We start from the raw sequence: 14,718 nt of genomic DNA on the forward strand, positions 1-14,718 counted from the left end.
AAAATTATATGATTTAAATTTTTGGTGTTTTTTTACTTCACCAAAAATAAATCAAAAGTTAAGACTTACGCTGTCAATGAGTTCTTCAATATTACTTGATCCATGAATCATAGATGTATCTTTGTTTCCTCGTGTTTATAGTGATCTGTTGACTTGTAAAAGAAAACAACTTTATAAATTTAGGTGTTGTTTATAATGTATTAGAGAAACGATAATACTCATATATATATGAGCATGAAATTAGCATAACTTTCCATCTTAATCTTCAATTCCCAGTAGGTGACATAATCATGTTTCATAGTCAATCTTATATATCTGCTTATTCAAGTAAAAAAATTGATATTAGTAACGTTTTTATGTAAATAAAAAATATTTGTAACGTTTTTATGTAAATAAAAAATATTTGAAACAAACATACCTTTTAAATTGTTTCACCTTAAATTTTATTTTTGTTCCAGATTCTCAATACACAGGCTGATTGAATCAGACTCTTTAGATGAGGCTCTTTAGATGAATATCTGAAACAAACCATGAAGTCAAAACATATGAAAATAAACAAAATAAAAGGTATTATAATTCAGCTAAATAAATAAATTAGAGAAATCGACTTGTCAATAGAAGCAATATTTATACAAAAATAAAAAATCTACAAACGTTTTAAGTATCTAGAAAAAATCTCTCTTCATTAAAATGTGTATTTAGATGTAGAAATTGTTTTCATAATAGTTATGGTTCCTACAATTATGAAGAAAGAATTGGTAAATAAACAATAATCTACCATTTCGAATTAAGGCTTTTTTATCTCGTCAAGCTTTTTCATGTGCTTTTACATCGGGTTGAAGATCAGATCTTTGCATCTGAAAAATGAAATATTTAATTAAGAGGATTAGAACAATACTATTACGTATGTGTATACAATACGTCACACATAGACCATATTGCATTTGTTGCACTGTAAAAGAAACGCACTGAATCATTCACAATTACGTTTCATAGATTTTTAGTCTCATAAAAAATACATACTTTTGGTTTTACCTTTAAACGGATCATAAAACAGTTTTCAATCGTTTCCCAAACAGCTTCCCATGTTCCTCTGTGTTATATATCAGCCCTTGCGTCTTCATGAACCACCACAATCTCCCTCTTAGATGTTTTACGTATCACATCGATGCCATAAGTGTAGATACGTGGAGTTTTTATCTGCAGTGACAAAAGAAAAAAATAATATTATTAACTTTATTTTGGCACACAAAATCTTAAGTCAAACCGAGTTAGTTTGAAATACCTAAATACCTTTATTTATAGACAGAAAGCTTGTACATAATTTAGGTTTAGCCGACTAATCTAAATATATTTAACTACAAAGATCTTAACAAAATTTATGATTAAAAGCTATCCTTATATATAACTAAATTTATGATTGAAAAAGAAAAATATTTGATTCCCATAATATACGGAATTATAAGTTTGAAGATTCATTACGATTTGAATTTTTAAAAATCAAAATTATGTTCAAAAATAAATTTTTGTTTCCTTAACTACAAAATATTTACGTGGTTAACAATTTTTGAAAGATTTTAGATTTTATAGTTAATAATAACTATATTTTAGGAAAATTCGAATATTTTGTTCACTTTTTTATTGGTGTTTGTTGTAGTTGCTTAATACAGGAGATTTGAATTTGCGTTTTGAATATATTCGAATAAATATACAATTGTTATGGCAAGTACTAAGATTTTGGATGCTATATATATTTCTGATTTAGTAAATTAAAAATATCATTCTATTTGTATTTATCTTTGCCAATCTGCGAAGTACACGTAGACAAAAAATTTTGAGACAATCCTGATTCAGAGATTTTGGAAATATCTATTAATATATTATCAAATTTAATTAGTTTACATATATACAATTTCGCTTTTTTCTTCCATATACACTAATCATAATTAATTAGTATAGTTTAGTTAAGAAAATATTTTAAAATCTAAACTAAATTTCGTTGTATGATTACAAATTATTTGTACCTAAACAAAATTCATGTTTGTTATATTTTTGATTGGCCTCCTATATATTAGATAATCTTTTAATATCTTTAAACCCGTATGACCCATTGACCCGTTTTTTAATGAATTAGTTAATATTAGTGACATGAAATTAAAATGATTATGATTAAAAATTTCTAATGGCATATATTGTAATTTCTTATAAAATCAACGTTACAACTTATAGGATGTACATGATATATCATTTTCAATTTTCAATAACATTTTCAATTTTCAATAACATTTTCGCTAACATTTTCGAATAATGGATTAGTATATAACATTTTCAATAATACTTTGGAAATATATGATTACTATAATTCAAAATAACATTTTCTTTATAAATTCAAATTATATAAAAAAATCAATGATATATCATTTTCAATAACATTTTCTAATAATGGATTAGTATATAACATTTTGAATAATATTTTCGAATAATTTACTGATAACTTAGAACGTTAATATATTATCAAATTTAATTAGTTTACATATATACAATTTCGCTTTTTTCTTCCATATACACTAATCATAATTAATTAGTATAGTTTAGTTAAGAAAATATTTTAAAATCTAAACTAAATTTCGTTGTATGATTACAAATTATTTGTACCTAAACAAAATTCATGTTTGTTATATTTTTGATTGGCCTCCTATATATTAGATAATCTTTTAATATCTTTAAACCCGTATGACCCATTGACCCGTTTTTTAATGAATTAGTTAATATTAGTGACATGAAATTAAAATGATTATGATTAAAAATTTCTAATGGCATATATTGTAATTTCTTATAAAATCAACGTTACAACTTATAGGATGTACATGATATATCATTTTCAATTTTCAATAACATTTTCAATTTTCAATAACATTTTCGCTAACATTTTCGAATAATGGATTAGTATATAACATTTTCAATAATACTTTGGAAATATATGATTACTATAATTCAAAATAACATTTTCTTTATAAATTCAAATTATATAAAAAAAATCAATGATATATCATTTTCAATAACATTTTCGAATAATGGATTAGTATATAACATTTTGAATAATATTTTCGAATAATTTACTGATAACTTAGAACGTTAATATATGATTACTATAATTCAAAATAACATTTTTTATAAATTCGAATTATATAATTTTTTTTTATAAATTCGAATTATATATAAACAAAATCTCTTTAATATCTTTAAACCTATTTAACCCGTTGACCCGTTAATATATATTAGTGACATGGAATAAAATAATTATTATTAGAATTCTCTAATGGCATATATTGTAATTTTTTACAAAATCAACGTTACGATCCTTAGGATGTACTTCCCAAATATTAGTATAGGATAAACATGCGGCATTAACTGTGAAAACCTCTTTTATGTAATTCATTAACTAAATTTTCGAAAACGAAATATAATGTGAACATAGCAATAGACGTTTATATATTACTTGTCATTTTCACGGGGTTTTAGATAGTTTCTAAATTTCTTTGTTACTTCGTTTATTCAAAAGTAGCACTCCCTCCCTATCTACGGTTATTGCGGTTACGGTTATTGTCGTTACGGTTTATTAACTACCGGTTACGGTTATAAATTTTCTCTAACCGTAACCTTAACCACTATATATACGGTTAAAACGGTTACGGTTAAAACGGTTACGGTTAAATACGGTTACGGTTACAATGGTTACGGTTAAATACGGTTACAATTATTTAATTATTACGATATGGTTAATATCAAAGACAAAAGCTTGGAATTTTTTTTAACCTTTAGAATAAAATATTTAACGATAATATATCAAATAATATTTATTTTATAGTATGTAATATATGTGATTATATGCTTATAATATTTATAGTTAATTAGCTATTTTGTTTAGTTAAGTAAACCAACGAATAACTAAATAAATGTTCATAATTATAATGATTGAGTTATTGTCTTATTGTCTTATTCCAAACAATACTATAGAAAGAAAGTTGTGAGAATTAAGAAACGAGTATCTGAGTATAAATAATAACTATGTAAATTATTTTATGATTTGATTTATAAAAAGGGAGTAGTGGAGTTCATTAAATGTAATAGTGGAATAATAATGTATTTAAAGTTTTAACTGCATGGTTAATTATGCGGTTAACCGTGTGGTTAACCGTACGGTTAACTAACGGTTTTGATACGTTTACGGTTAATTAACGGTTACGGTTAGTATATTTTTAACCGTAACTAATCTATTTTTACGGTTAACGGTTACGGTTTTCAACCGTTTTATACGGTTACGGTCCGGTTACGGTTGAAAAACGGTCCGGTTACGGTTGAAAAACGGTCCGGTTACGGTCCGAAATACGGTTACGGTTAGCTTTTGGTCATGCCTATCCCTATCATAAAGATTGATTTTTGAGGTTTCATTTTTGTATAAAAAAGATTGATTTTCTGTAAATTTTTATCAATTAATGTTAATAAATTGTGAATTTCAAGAATCATTAATTGAGAATTTTAAAATTTGATGAATTACTATTGGTTGATAGGTATGAAAAATGGTTTGGTATGACTAAATAATGTATTTATAACTAAACATTAAATGTATTTCTAGTGTGAAAACTCTATAATTTATAATTCATAATTCATAATTTATCATTTCTTATTTATATTTTACTTTGGCTTCCAAAAATTATTTACTATCCTAATAAATATCGATGTCCAAAGTATCATACAAAAAGATTGATGATATTAATAAGTGGATGCATGAGTTGTAATTTCTTAGCAAAAAATAAAAAATTGTGTTTAATTATTTGTGTCAAAAGTCGTTTGGTTATCTTTTCCATCAAATTGTAAACGAAAGATCTATTTATTTATTACAATGATAAATTCATCTAATAAACATGCAAGTTCCATCATTATAATTTTAGTTCCTTTCACACACAATAAAACTTTTCTTCAAAATTTTAGAATTAACATAAAAAACTTGTCAAAACGTAATTTAGCCGTCAAATAATTAAATACTCAATGGCCAAGTCTTACTACTATACTCTAAAAATAGAAGAGTAGACTTAGCTCACCAAAAAGACTAGTTCAGATTTAGTACCAAAACCAGAGAAAATCTCTCCTTTTAAACCACTTTTCTACAACTTCCTCACTTAACTCTTCTGCATAAATACCAAACGAGTGAAGCCCTCGAGGTTTAGCAAAGAGAACACACAAGATGGGTCTCAATGCCTCCCTTTATCTCCTCTCCCTCACCATCTTACTCGTCTTCTCTAAGGTCGTTACAGCGAATAACATCACGCTGGCCTTTCAGAAATACTCCAAATTCAGCATCATGAGCAACCTTTTCATCAAGACCAAGCTCATTGTACCTATCAGCAAATACCAGACGATAACCGTGCTTGCTGTTAGCAATGACGCTATAAGCTCCATCACTAACAGATCCGAAGTTGAGCTCAGGAACATCCTCATGACTCATGTTATTCTTGACTACTACGATGAGCTTAAGCTTCAGGGGATGAGGGAGAAGAGTATAATGCTTACTACCTTATACCAGACCACCGGTTTGGGTGAACAGATGAATGGTTTCTTGAACGTTTCCAAATCTGAAGGAAGAGTTTACTTTGGATCGGAAGTGAAGAACTCACCTTTAAACGCTGAGTATGTCTCGACGGTGTACCACAATCCTTTTAACCTCTCTATAATCCAGATCACCATGCCAATAGTGGCTCCTGGACTCAGCCTTGCAATTTTCCCACCTCCACCACCACCCGTTCCTGTATCTCCATCTCCAACTCCCATGGATGCTTCAGTGGTTCCAGGTCCATCTCCCATGAATGCTGCAACAGCTCCAGGACCAGCTGCTGATGACAATTCCTCAGATTCTGCTGTCCCAAAAACCCCACCTGCAACTGCAACAGCAACAGACACACCGGAGGCTGATTCTCCAGCTCCTGCTCCAAGCGCCGATAATGAGAAGATTGAAGCTGCTGATAAGGCTAAACCATCTTCTTCTGCTTCTAAGGCTGGTTCGAGCTTTGATGTCATTCTCTTGCTAGCATTTTTGGCTAGCTTTGCTGGGTTCTAAGATGGGTGATGTGGGTTAAAGACAATAATGGTAGGTGAGATTCAAAACAATTTTTCTGTAGCTTTTTTAACTAAGAAGAGAGACACGACCATTGGAAGTGAAAACCTAAATGTGATGAGCTTTCTTCTCATCATGCATTGTATTTATCAGCCATTTTGCAAATGTGATGTTTGTCCTATTGATTTTGTAACACAATTCTAAGTGTTAGAACCATGCTTTTACTAATGCAAAGGATGTTAAAAGTAAAACCATGCACATTCCCAACAACAACAAAAACACACTTCTGCATCGGGTTGCTTCAAGCAACGAGATAAATCAAAAACTAACCTTACAAATACGAGTTAATCCCAAAAACTACAGAGTTCATTCTCTATCAACTAAGCCAATCATGCATTGCCAAACGACGGGACTGCACTTACAGTGCTCATACCGAAACAATAAAAGTGAACCTAACGAACCTGACATTGCTCTAGAAAGTTTTCTACAGAAACCTAATTGATTTAACTGAGACTGAGGCAGAAACATAGAACAGAACCGGCACAAGAAAAGCCTATTTGCAGTCTGTAGCTGTCCCTCATTTGATTTTCTTTATGATGTCCTCGATGACTTCTTCCATATCAAGTGCCTTCATTGGTGCAAATGGACGTTTCATCTCCTGCATAATGAGATAAACATAATCTTCAATTTTTCTTGTCTAAGTTAATATCGAAAGGCAAAAACATATTCACAATGTATACTCACACTTAGCATAGTAAACTGCTTGGGTATATTTTCTTATTTAAAATTAGCATTCAACATGCGATGGAAAGCCAACTTATGATGTTCACAAGTGTCATTCCTGGTGACTTGTTTTCATTATAAGCAGAGCAGTATCAATCTTGTAATGAATAAGGATCAAGTTGATTATCGTTCTCATTTTCTTATGCATTAGTGGTGTTATGAGAATAGTACTAACAATAAACCTTTACTCAAACCGAACATATCATATGCAGAAGTGAGACAAATTGAGATTTGTTTATATAAGAATGAAAGTTTTACCAAAAGACTGATGAATGTTTCGCCACCTTCCTCCCGGATCTCGAAGCAACCCCGCCTTGGCTGTTCAAGCATATCACAAGAAAGAATTAGCAATGGAGAAGAAGATCTTATCAAGTATAATGTGAAAAGTATGCTCTACCGCATTAATCAAAACCAAGCATTCATGAATATATATATATATATATATTCATTTGGAGTAAAAAGCATTACCTTTTCAGGATTCAGAGTCACATTGACGCCAGGAACAGCTCCCTCCAAACCTTCCTTCACCTGAATAGCCCTTGTCTTGAAAGCATTGCATTGTTTACTTCCAAAACATAACATAAACAAAAACTCTTGTGAGGCTGAGACATAAGTATAGAAGCAAATTCCATTTCTCTCCCATTTGTAGAAGGAACATGTCCATTATACATACTAATTCAGCTTAAGCAAGACAAGAACACACACAGAAAGCAGATAGTCAAGTCCTCTTCACAAATGGTGAAACTATGAATGCGAGCTAAACATAAAAGGATAAATGAGTGGCCCAACTTCATTTCCCTCAGCATACTTTACGAAACCACTAATCACTGAAACCGAAAACTTATGCAGAATAAAGACGAAACCCTAACAAATATAAAATAGAAACCTAGCTGCTACACAGGGACACACAGGTCTCAACACATTGTTCAACTACCCCAAAGTTTTAGGCTTTTAAGTTCAATTTCAAAGAAAAAAACCCAAAGTTTTGCTCTTACGATTCCATCAATTATCTCTACAGAAATCGAAAACATTTATGCAAAAATTACCAGTGTTCTATAACAATCTTCGTCCTCGTAGGATCCTCAACTTCTGGCTCTTCCTCTTCCTTTTCAACTTCCTTCTTTCCCTTCTTGGCTCTCCCAGTCTCAATCGCTGAATTCTTCCTCTTCGCCTTCTTCGGGGACGCTAGCTTCACCGGCTTAGTGGCGGATCCAGCCGCTTTAGCACCGTTTTGTTGAGTCTGACTTCGAGTTCGACTGCCCATGCTCTGAGTCACTGTAGACGACGCCGTCGTCGTTAAAGGTTTCGCCTTTTCTTCACCATCTCCCTTACTCTTCCTCGGCGCCATTATACGGACAGCAACAGAGTTTCGTCTAAACAATCTTTTTCTCCGTTCGAGCTTCTCTGTCTGTCTTACCGCTGTTTCTTACATTTTGCCTCTAAAACGCACAGCTACTTACCGTTTTGATGGGATAGAACGATTTTCTTTTCATTCCACTTCTTCTTTTTTTTGACCTACAATATTTTGATTCCAGTTCATTTGGCTTTTTCTTAACTCAAAATAAATTGATATCATATTTGTTAAGAAATATTAATTTTCTGATTCACAAAGTAAGATAAAAGTCTGTATATCCTTCTAGCTTTTTAGCTTTTTGGTCACTGAGAACTTTTAAGAGATTTTACTAATAGTCCTATCCTTTTCTAGTTTATTATGACTTTAGCCATCAATCCAAATTTCCAATATATGATGATAGTTGAAAGTATAAGAATGTACTAGTGCTAAAATGTAATATGTTAATAAGTCGCATACTCATCATGGTGAACAAACATTCATACATTATGGTGACATTTGTTTGTTTGTTTGATAAAAATGCAGGGAAAGCTTTTGCAACAATGGGTGCATGTTGGAGAAATCTCAGTTAGCATTTTCACAACCAAGCTCCATTGGAAGATCTTTTGGAACTTGTTCATTCTTAGTTTACAAATCTCAGCTAATTGATACTCACTTTTCTTAAACAGCATACATTTCATCACATCACAACAATCATCTTCACTGTTACTCTATTTGTCTGTCTTTTACATATTGGCAAGTTGGCGAAATTTTGATTGGCTGATCCTGATCCCATAACAAACAAAAAGAGCAACACATAATCTTTTATTTCTATTGACCTATCTTTTTCTGCTTTCAATCTTCCATTATCCCCTTTATCTTCTAACTAATTGAACCATGTAGTTTTACTTTTTTAAAGTCTATTCATACAAATTACACTAATCCACACAACGACGAACCCTCTTACAGCTTCGAAGCATAAACCTTTTTTTTTTTCACTGAAAGATTTTCATTATATAATACAAGAGTGGAATACATGGGTGGAATACGTTTTTGGGATGCGTTTTCGAAATACAATACCGGCGGAAAACAAAGAAATCCCCAGAAGCTAAAGCCCGATACACGGGAAACATAAGAAAATATACTAAAGTCAAGAAGTGAAGCTCTCGAAATCATCGAAAAAGTCGGAGGAGAACAGAAACCGCGGAAATAAGAGCTCAAAGGTCGCAAGCTAGAGGACCTACCACCGCAAATGGAGAAGGACCAGGGATAGTGGAAACCGCGAAGACATATCCCAACTAAAAACGATTATCCCAAACATATGAAAACGCCGCGAATCTAATACCTAACCACCTAGTCTTCTAACGAACAAGTCTAAATCTAGAACTTTGCATCCCCACAAGAGGTTAGCCTTACAAGAACAGAAAAGGAACAGACCACGAGAGAAAACCTACTTATTAATCTAAACTAGAGGCGGTGGAAGGAGACACACTTAAAAGATTCAACGAACAAAGAACAAAGAAGAGATAATGCGAAAGCTATCCACAACTAGCCAACACGACCAATCCCCGGAGCTTTCTAGATATAACAAAGAGCAAAACCATGACCCAGCAATTCCAAAGACTAAACCAACAACTACCAGAAGCTAACACAAACAAACAGCTAAAACCATCCGATAAGAGAAAGGCAATATGAGTTTCAACCCGACAAGGAACAGAAACGAAAAGTCTCTGTCACCTCGCAACCACCGGCGGCGGCCAACAACAGACAAAGCCACAACCTAACATCCGCAAGAGACCACCACACCAACTCTTAAAGCAGATCCATCCGCCACCACTTCCAGAAACGAGAAACATGCCTCTCCAAAAACACCACCTCGATAAGCACCGGTAGCTCCTCCACAAAACAGATTTTGTTCTCGAGAAAATCAGATATGAGAAGAGACTAAAATCGAAGGCCATGTCGTGACGAGGAGAGGAACCGCCAATTCATAGCACCACTCAACCCAACCTTAAGCCAGAAGCTTCATCAAAAATGAACCACCGCAACCTAGAAACCCATCTCGCCTTCTCGGATCTTCAATCACAGCCTCACCAAACATAAAACGAGAAACAAAAGCAAAACTATAACAGGGGCGAGGAGGCCGGATCCGGTGCTAGGAGAGCCACCGCAATCCAGCCTCAGATTCTAGAACTTTTTTTTTTTTTCCACTGGCGGCTGTCTCGAGAGAGAAACAAAGACTAGGGTTTTTGTCTTGTTTCTATGTTCGTAAGGTTTTACAATTAGTATCAAATTAAAAAAAATCCTTCGAAGCATAAACCTATGGAAAAAATTTGGGAATCTTTTCTAAAAACATAAGAAACTTGTATATATATTTTTTTTCAACAGAAACTTGTATTCTAAATCTACATAACGATGCGAAAACAACTTGAATTTGTGGAATCGCTAACGATCAATGACGGGATCCAAAATCCGGTTAGTTCAACATCGTCTTGTAATTTTATTATCCAAAATTCCATTGTTTAAAATTAGACATGTCAATTAGGGCCAAAGCCCGCGGGCTAGCCCGGCCCAACCCTGAAAAACAGCGGGTTCGGGCTTCAAAATATATGTCCAGAAAAAAACCGGCCTTTCGGACTAAGCCCGTTCGGGCTAAAGGGTTTTTTGGACTTAGCCCGGCCGGGCTCGGACTAGCCCGAAAAGCCCTTTAAAAAATATTTTGACCTTTTTTTTAATATTTTCGTTTAATTGCAAGATTTGTTGTAAAAAATTTTTTTGACAGAGTTGAAAACCCTAAACTTAGTTTTTTTTTGTTGTGTATTACTATAAATCGAAAAAGCAAATATTAGCTCTACTACCTAATTTGAATTATTTTGATTTTATATTTTATTTAGTATAAATTTAAATAATTTATTTGGATTATTTATTTGATTTTAACTCTCTTTTTTAAAAACTAAATTAGCGTTAGTGGTTATTTAAATTTTGATTGACTCGTTTCATATATAGATTTTTTTTTTAAGATATTAGAAATTATAATTTTTTTTTTTTTTTTATCGGAAGAAAAGCCCAAAAAAGCCCGGAAAAACCCTGTAGTCCTGTTAGGGCCGGGCCGGGCTTTAAAATATAGGCTCGGAATTTTTATGGGCCGGGCCGGGCTGGGCTCATATAGGTCTGGGCATAATACCCGAACCCGAAGAACCGAACCGAACCCGACCCGAAAAATCTGACCCGAAGTTTTAAAATACCCGAACGGGTTCTAAACTTCACAACCCGAAAACCCGAACCCGAACCCGACCCGAACTCGAACCCGAACAAGTACCCGAACATACCCAAAACATAAGTACATAGTTATAATATATTAGTAATATTTATACTTGTAATAACGTAATTGCCTAAATTATTCGGATGTTAAGATATTTTCGGGTGTTTTAGCTACTTTGAGTTAGATTCGAGTTAAAATACTTGGGTTTTATAGATTTTTTGAGTATTTTTCAATACTTCGCATAGAATCGGATACAAAATTTCTAATATTTGGATACTTTGGGTAAACCCGAATCCGAACCCGAAATACCAGATCCGAACCCGACCCGAACCCGAAATTTTAAAATACCCGAACGGGTCTTAGTTTTCTAAACCCGAAAAAACCGAACCCAAAAAACCCGACCCGAACCCGACCCGAATATCCGAACGCCCAGGCCTAGGCTCAGATATGTACGGGTTTTGCGGGCTTCGGGCCGGGCCGGGCCGGGCTAGCCCGATTGACATGCCTATTTAAAATTATAAGTCTCTGTCTAAAGACTTATAATGTTTTAAGCCGTGGGTGTTTCTTTGTCTAAAGACTAAAACAAGAAACCGAACATGATCCATATGTCTAATGATTTCAAGCCGTGGGTACCAAGAAGGATCAATGTTCGAATCTCAAGCCTCAGACTAAAGACTAAAGTTTGAAGCCGTGGGTACCATTTCCCTTCAACCAAACATAACCAAATCCAATCTTTTGTCTAAAGGATTGGTTATTTCGAACCTCAAGTCTCTGTCTAAAGACTTTTTTAATCCGTGGGTAACTGTTTCTTTCTCTAAAGACTGAAACAAGAAACCAAACATGATCCATATGTCTATAAATTTTCAAGCCGTCGGTACCAAGAAGGATCAATGTTCAATCTCAAGTCTCAGTCTAAAGTTTGAAGCTGTGGGTAGCATTTTCCATCAACCAACATAAGAATCTTGTATTTATTTTTTTTCAACGGAAACTTCTATGCTAAATCTACATAACGATGCGAAAACAAGTAGAATTTGTGGAATCGCTAACAATCAATGACGGGATCCAAAATCCGGTTAGATTAACATCGTCTTGTATATTTATTATCCAAGTTTCCATTGTTTAAAATTATAAGTCTCTGTCTAAAGACTTATAATGTTTTAAGCCGTGGGAGTTTGTTCATCTAAAGACTGAAACAAGAAACCAAACATGATCCATATGTCTAGTGATTTTCAAGCCGTGGGTACCAAGAAGGATCAATGTTCAGTCTCAGTCTCAGTCTAAAGACTAATGTCTGAAGCCGTGGGTACCATTTTCCTTGCACCAAACATAACCCAATCCAATGTTTTGTCTAAAGGATTGGTGTATTTGAATCTCAAGTCTCTGTCTAAAGACTTGTCATTTTTTAAGCCGTGTGTAACTGTTGTCTAAAGACTGAAACAAGAAATCGAACATGATCCATATGTCTAGAGATTTTCAAGCCGTGGGTACCAAGAAAGATCTATGTTCAGTCTCAAGTCTCAGTCTAAAGACTAAAGTTTTAAGCCGTATGGTACCATTTTCCTTGCACCAAACATAACCCATTCCAGTGTTTTGTCCCTCAAGTCTCTGTCTGAAGACCTGTCATTTTTGAAGCCGTGTTGGCTAAAGACTGAAACAAGAAACCAAACATGATCCATATGTCTAGTGATTTTCAAGCCGTGGGTACCAAGAAGGATCAATATTCAGTCTCAGTCTCTGTCTAAAGTCTTAAGCCGTGGGTACCATTTTCCTTGCACCAAACATAACCCAATCCAATGTTTTGTCTAAAGGATTGGTGTTTTTGAATCTCAAGTCTCTGTCTAAAGACTTGGCATTTTTTAAGCCGTGGGTTTCTTTGTCTAAAGACTCAAACAAGAAACCGAACATGATCCATATGTCTAGAGATTTTAAAGCCGTGGGTACCAAGAATGATCAATGTTCAGTCTCAAGTCTCAGTCTAAAGACTAAAGTTTAAAGCCGTGGGTAACTTGATCTTTGACCAGAAAACTGAACCCAATCCAAAGTATATTTGTCTAAATAATAAGCCGTGGGTAAAGGATCGGTTTTCAGTCTCAGGTCAAAATCCCTCATAAGCCAACTCGACGGGACAATGTCCCCAAGAAAGAATCTGACAGAACACTAATAGTTGAGTGTCTGCCTATGATCTCTCTTGGGTTAGAAAGAAAAACAATACAATGGAAGAAATCTAACAAAACAAAACAGCAAAACAATAGCAATAAAACCACAACCGATCGCTAAATTATACAAAGCGCTACAAAAACAAAACAAAACAAAACAAAACGATAACCAAACCAAACAGAAACAAAGAAACAACCTTTAATTCACTGAAACTTTGAAACGCAGAGTCGCGATTCGTTTGGTTTTGCAAATATCAAAGCCACGAAAAGAAAACCAAAAGAACAAAACAAAAAACATGATAATAGTGAAATTTAGAAACCCTAGAAATCAAGAGAATTGGAAGAATTCTTACAGTGGTTATCGCTACAAAACTTCTCCGGGCATGGATGATTCGATCGAGAGAAACATGAGAAACAGAGAAAGAACTGATAATAGTTAAATTAATAAACCCTAGAAATCAAGAGAATTAGAAGAATTCTTACAGTGATAAACAAATCGTCGTTCGTCATGAAATAGCGATCGAGAGAAATACGCCAAACAGAGAAAGAAGAAGGCAAAACAAAATTCTGAGTATCTGACGCTCTCTCATAAGCTTCCCCCTCTTTATAGACACTACTCACGGCGGTGCCAGCTGGCTGATTTCCTTTTTTGTAACGCCTAATTTCTTAGTTAATATAACTTTACTTTTTTCTAGTTTCCATTTATTAAACGTGGGCCTTATGTTAGCCCTAAATTAATGGGTTTGTTATCCAGGCCATAGTTTGGCGATCGTTTTTATTCAGCCTTTGTTTGTTTTTTATCAATCCATTAGAAAAAGTCAAATACAAAACTTAGAATTGTTAATTCTAGATAAAACAAAAGTTCCACTACAGTTCTAATCGAATTGTCAAGAAATAAAAAGAGTTTTGCTTAATTTCGACGGTGTGATATTTTCCAAGTAAACCCCATAAAAACAAGAAAAACTAGTCAAAGTTTCATGTATTTTGCAAGAAAAATTTGTTGATTTATTTCCTAAAGTTTGTTATTCTCTTAAAAGATTGTAAATACTAGTTAAAATAGGTGTTACTCAGAGTC

General features: G+C 33.5%; 3 protein-coding genes and 1 pseudogene across 4 annotated transcripts; 1 reads left to right on the forward strand and 3 right to left on the reverse strand.

Annotated features, from left to right (window-relative positions):
* Positions 1 to 4,841: 4,841 nt before the first annotated feature.
* On the forward strand, positions 4,842 to 6,363 carry LOC9305402 (fasciclin-like arabinogalactan protein 5). Its single transcript, XM_021019100.1, has one exon. The coding sequence runs from the start codon at positions 5,246 to 5,248 to the stop codon at positions 6,113 to 6,115; it is 870 nt and encodes a 289-aa protein (XP_020874759.1). The 5' UTR covers positions 4,842 to 5,245; the 3' UTR covers positions 6,116 to 6,363.
* Positions 6,364 to 6,426: 63 nt separating this feature from the next.
* On the reverse strand, positions 6,427 to 8,392 carry LOC9303377 (selenoprotein H). Its single transcript, XM_002869285.2, has 4 exons — positions 7,942 to 8,392; positions 7,364 to 7,460; positions 7,154 to 7,213; positions 6,427 to 6,770 (listed from the first exon to the last, which is right to left on the reverse strand). Exons 1-4 carry the CDS (start codon positions 8,241 to 8,243, stop codon positions 6,690 to 6,692), a joined length of 540 nt encoding a protein of 179 aa, XP_002869331.1. The 5' UTR covers positions 8,244 to 8,392; the 3' UTR covers positions 6,427 to 6,689.
* Positions 8,393 to 11,944: 3,552 nt separating this feature from the next.
* LOC110226705 lies at positions 11,945 to 12,769 on the reverse strand. The gene is given in 2 exon segments (XM_021019201.1): positions 11,945 to 12,285; positions 12,287 to 12,769. Coding segments are annotated over 2 exon segments (141 nt in total). The 5' UTR covers positions 12,337 to 12,769; the 3' UTR covers positions 11,945 to 12,194.
* Positions 12,770 to 12,843: 74 nt separating this feature from the next.
* LOC110226704 lies at positions 12,844 to 14,263 on the reverse strand (annotated as a pseudogene). Its single transcript, XR_002330637.1, has one exon. The product of XR_002330637.1 is annotated as an uncharacterized LOC110226704 (transcript).
* Positions 14,264 to 14,718: the final 455 nt, after the last annotated feature.

This window comes from Arabidopsis lyrata (genome assembly GCF_000004255.2).
Source record: "Arabidopsis lyrata subsp. lyrata unplaced genomic scaffold ARALYscaffold_7, whole genome shotgun sequence".
Lineage (NCBI taxonomy): Eukaryota > Viridiplantae > Streptophyta > Magnoliopsida > Brassicales > Brassicaceae > Arabidopsis > Arabidopsis lyrata.

Excerpts from the sequence above, each read along its gene's own strand:
- LOC9303377 (XM_002869285.2), bottom strand. The coding sequence starts at position 8,243 with ATGGCGCCGAGGAAGAGTAAGGGAGATGGTGAAGAAAAGGCGAAACCT. Across the intron at positions 7,214-7,363 it reads TGACTCTGAATCCTGAAAAG|CCAAGGCGGGGTTGCTTCGA; the intron begins GTAATGCTTTTT and ends ATGCTTGAACAG. Across the intron at positions 6,771-7,153 it reads AAACATTCATCAGTCTTTTG|GAGATGAAACGTCCATTTGC; the intron begins GTAAAACTTTCA and ends CTCATTATGCAG.
- LOC9305402 (XM_021019100.1), top strand. The coding sequence starts at position 5,246 with ATGGGTCTCAATGCCTCCCTTTATCTCCTCTCCCTCACCATCTTACTC.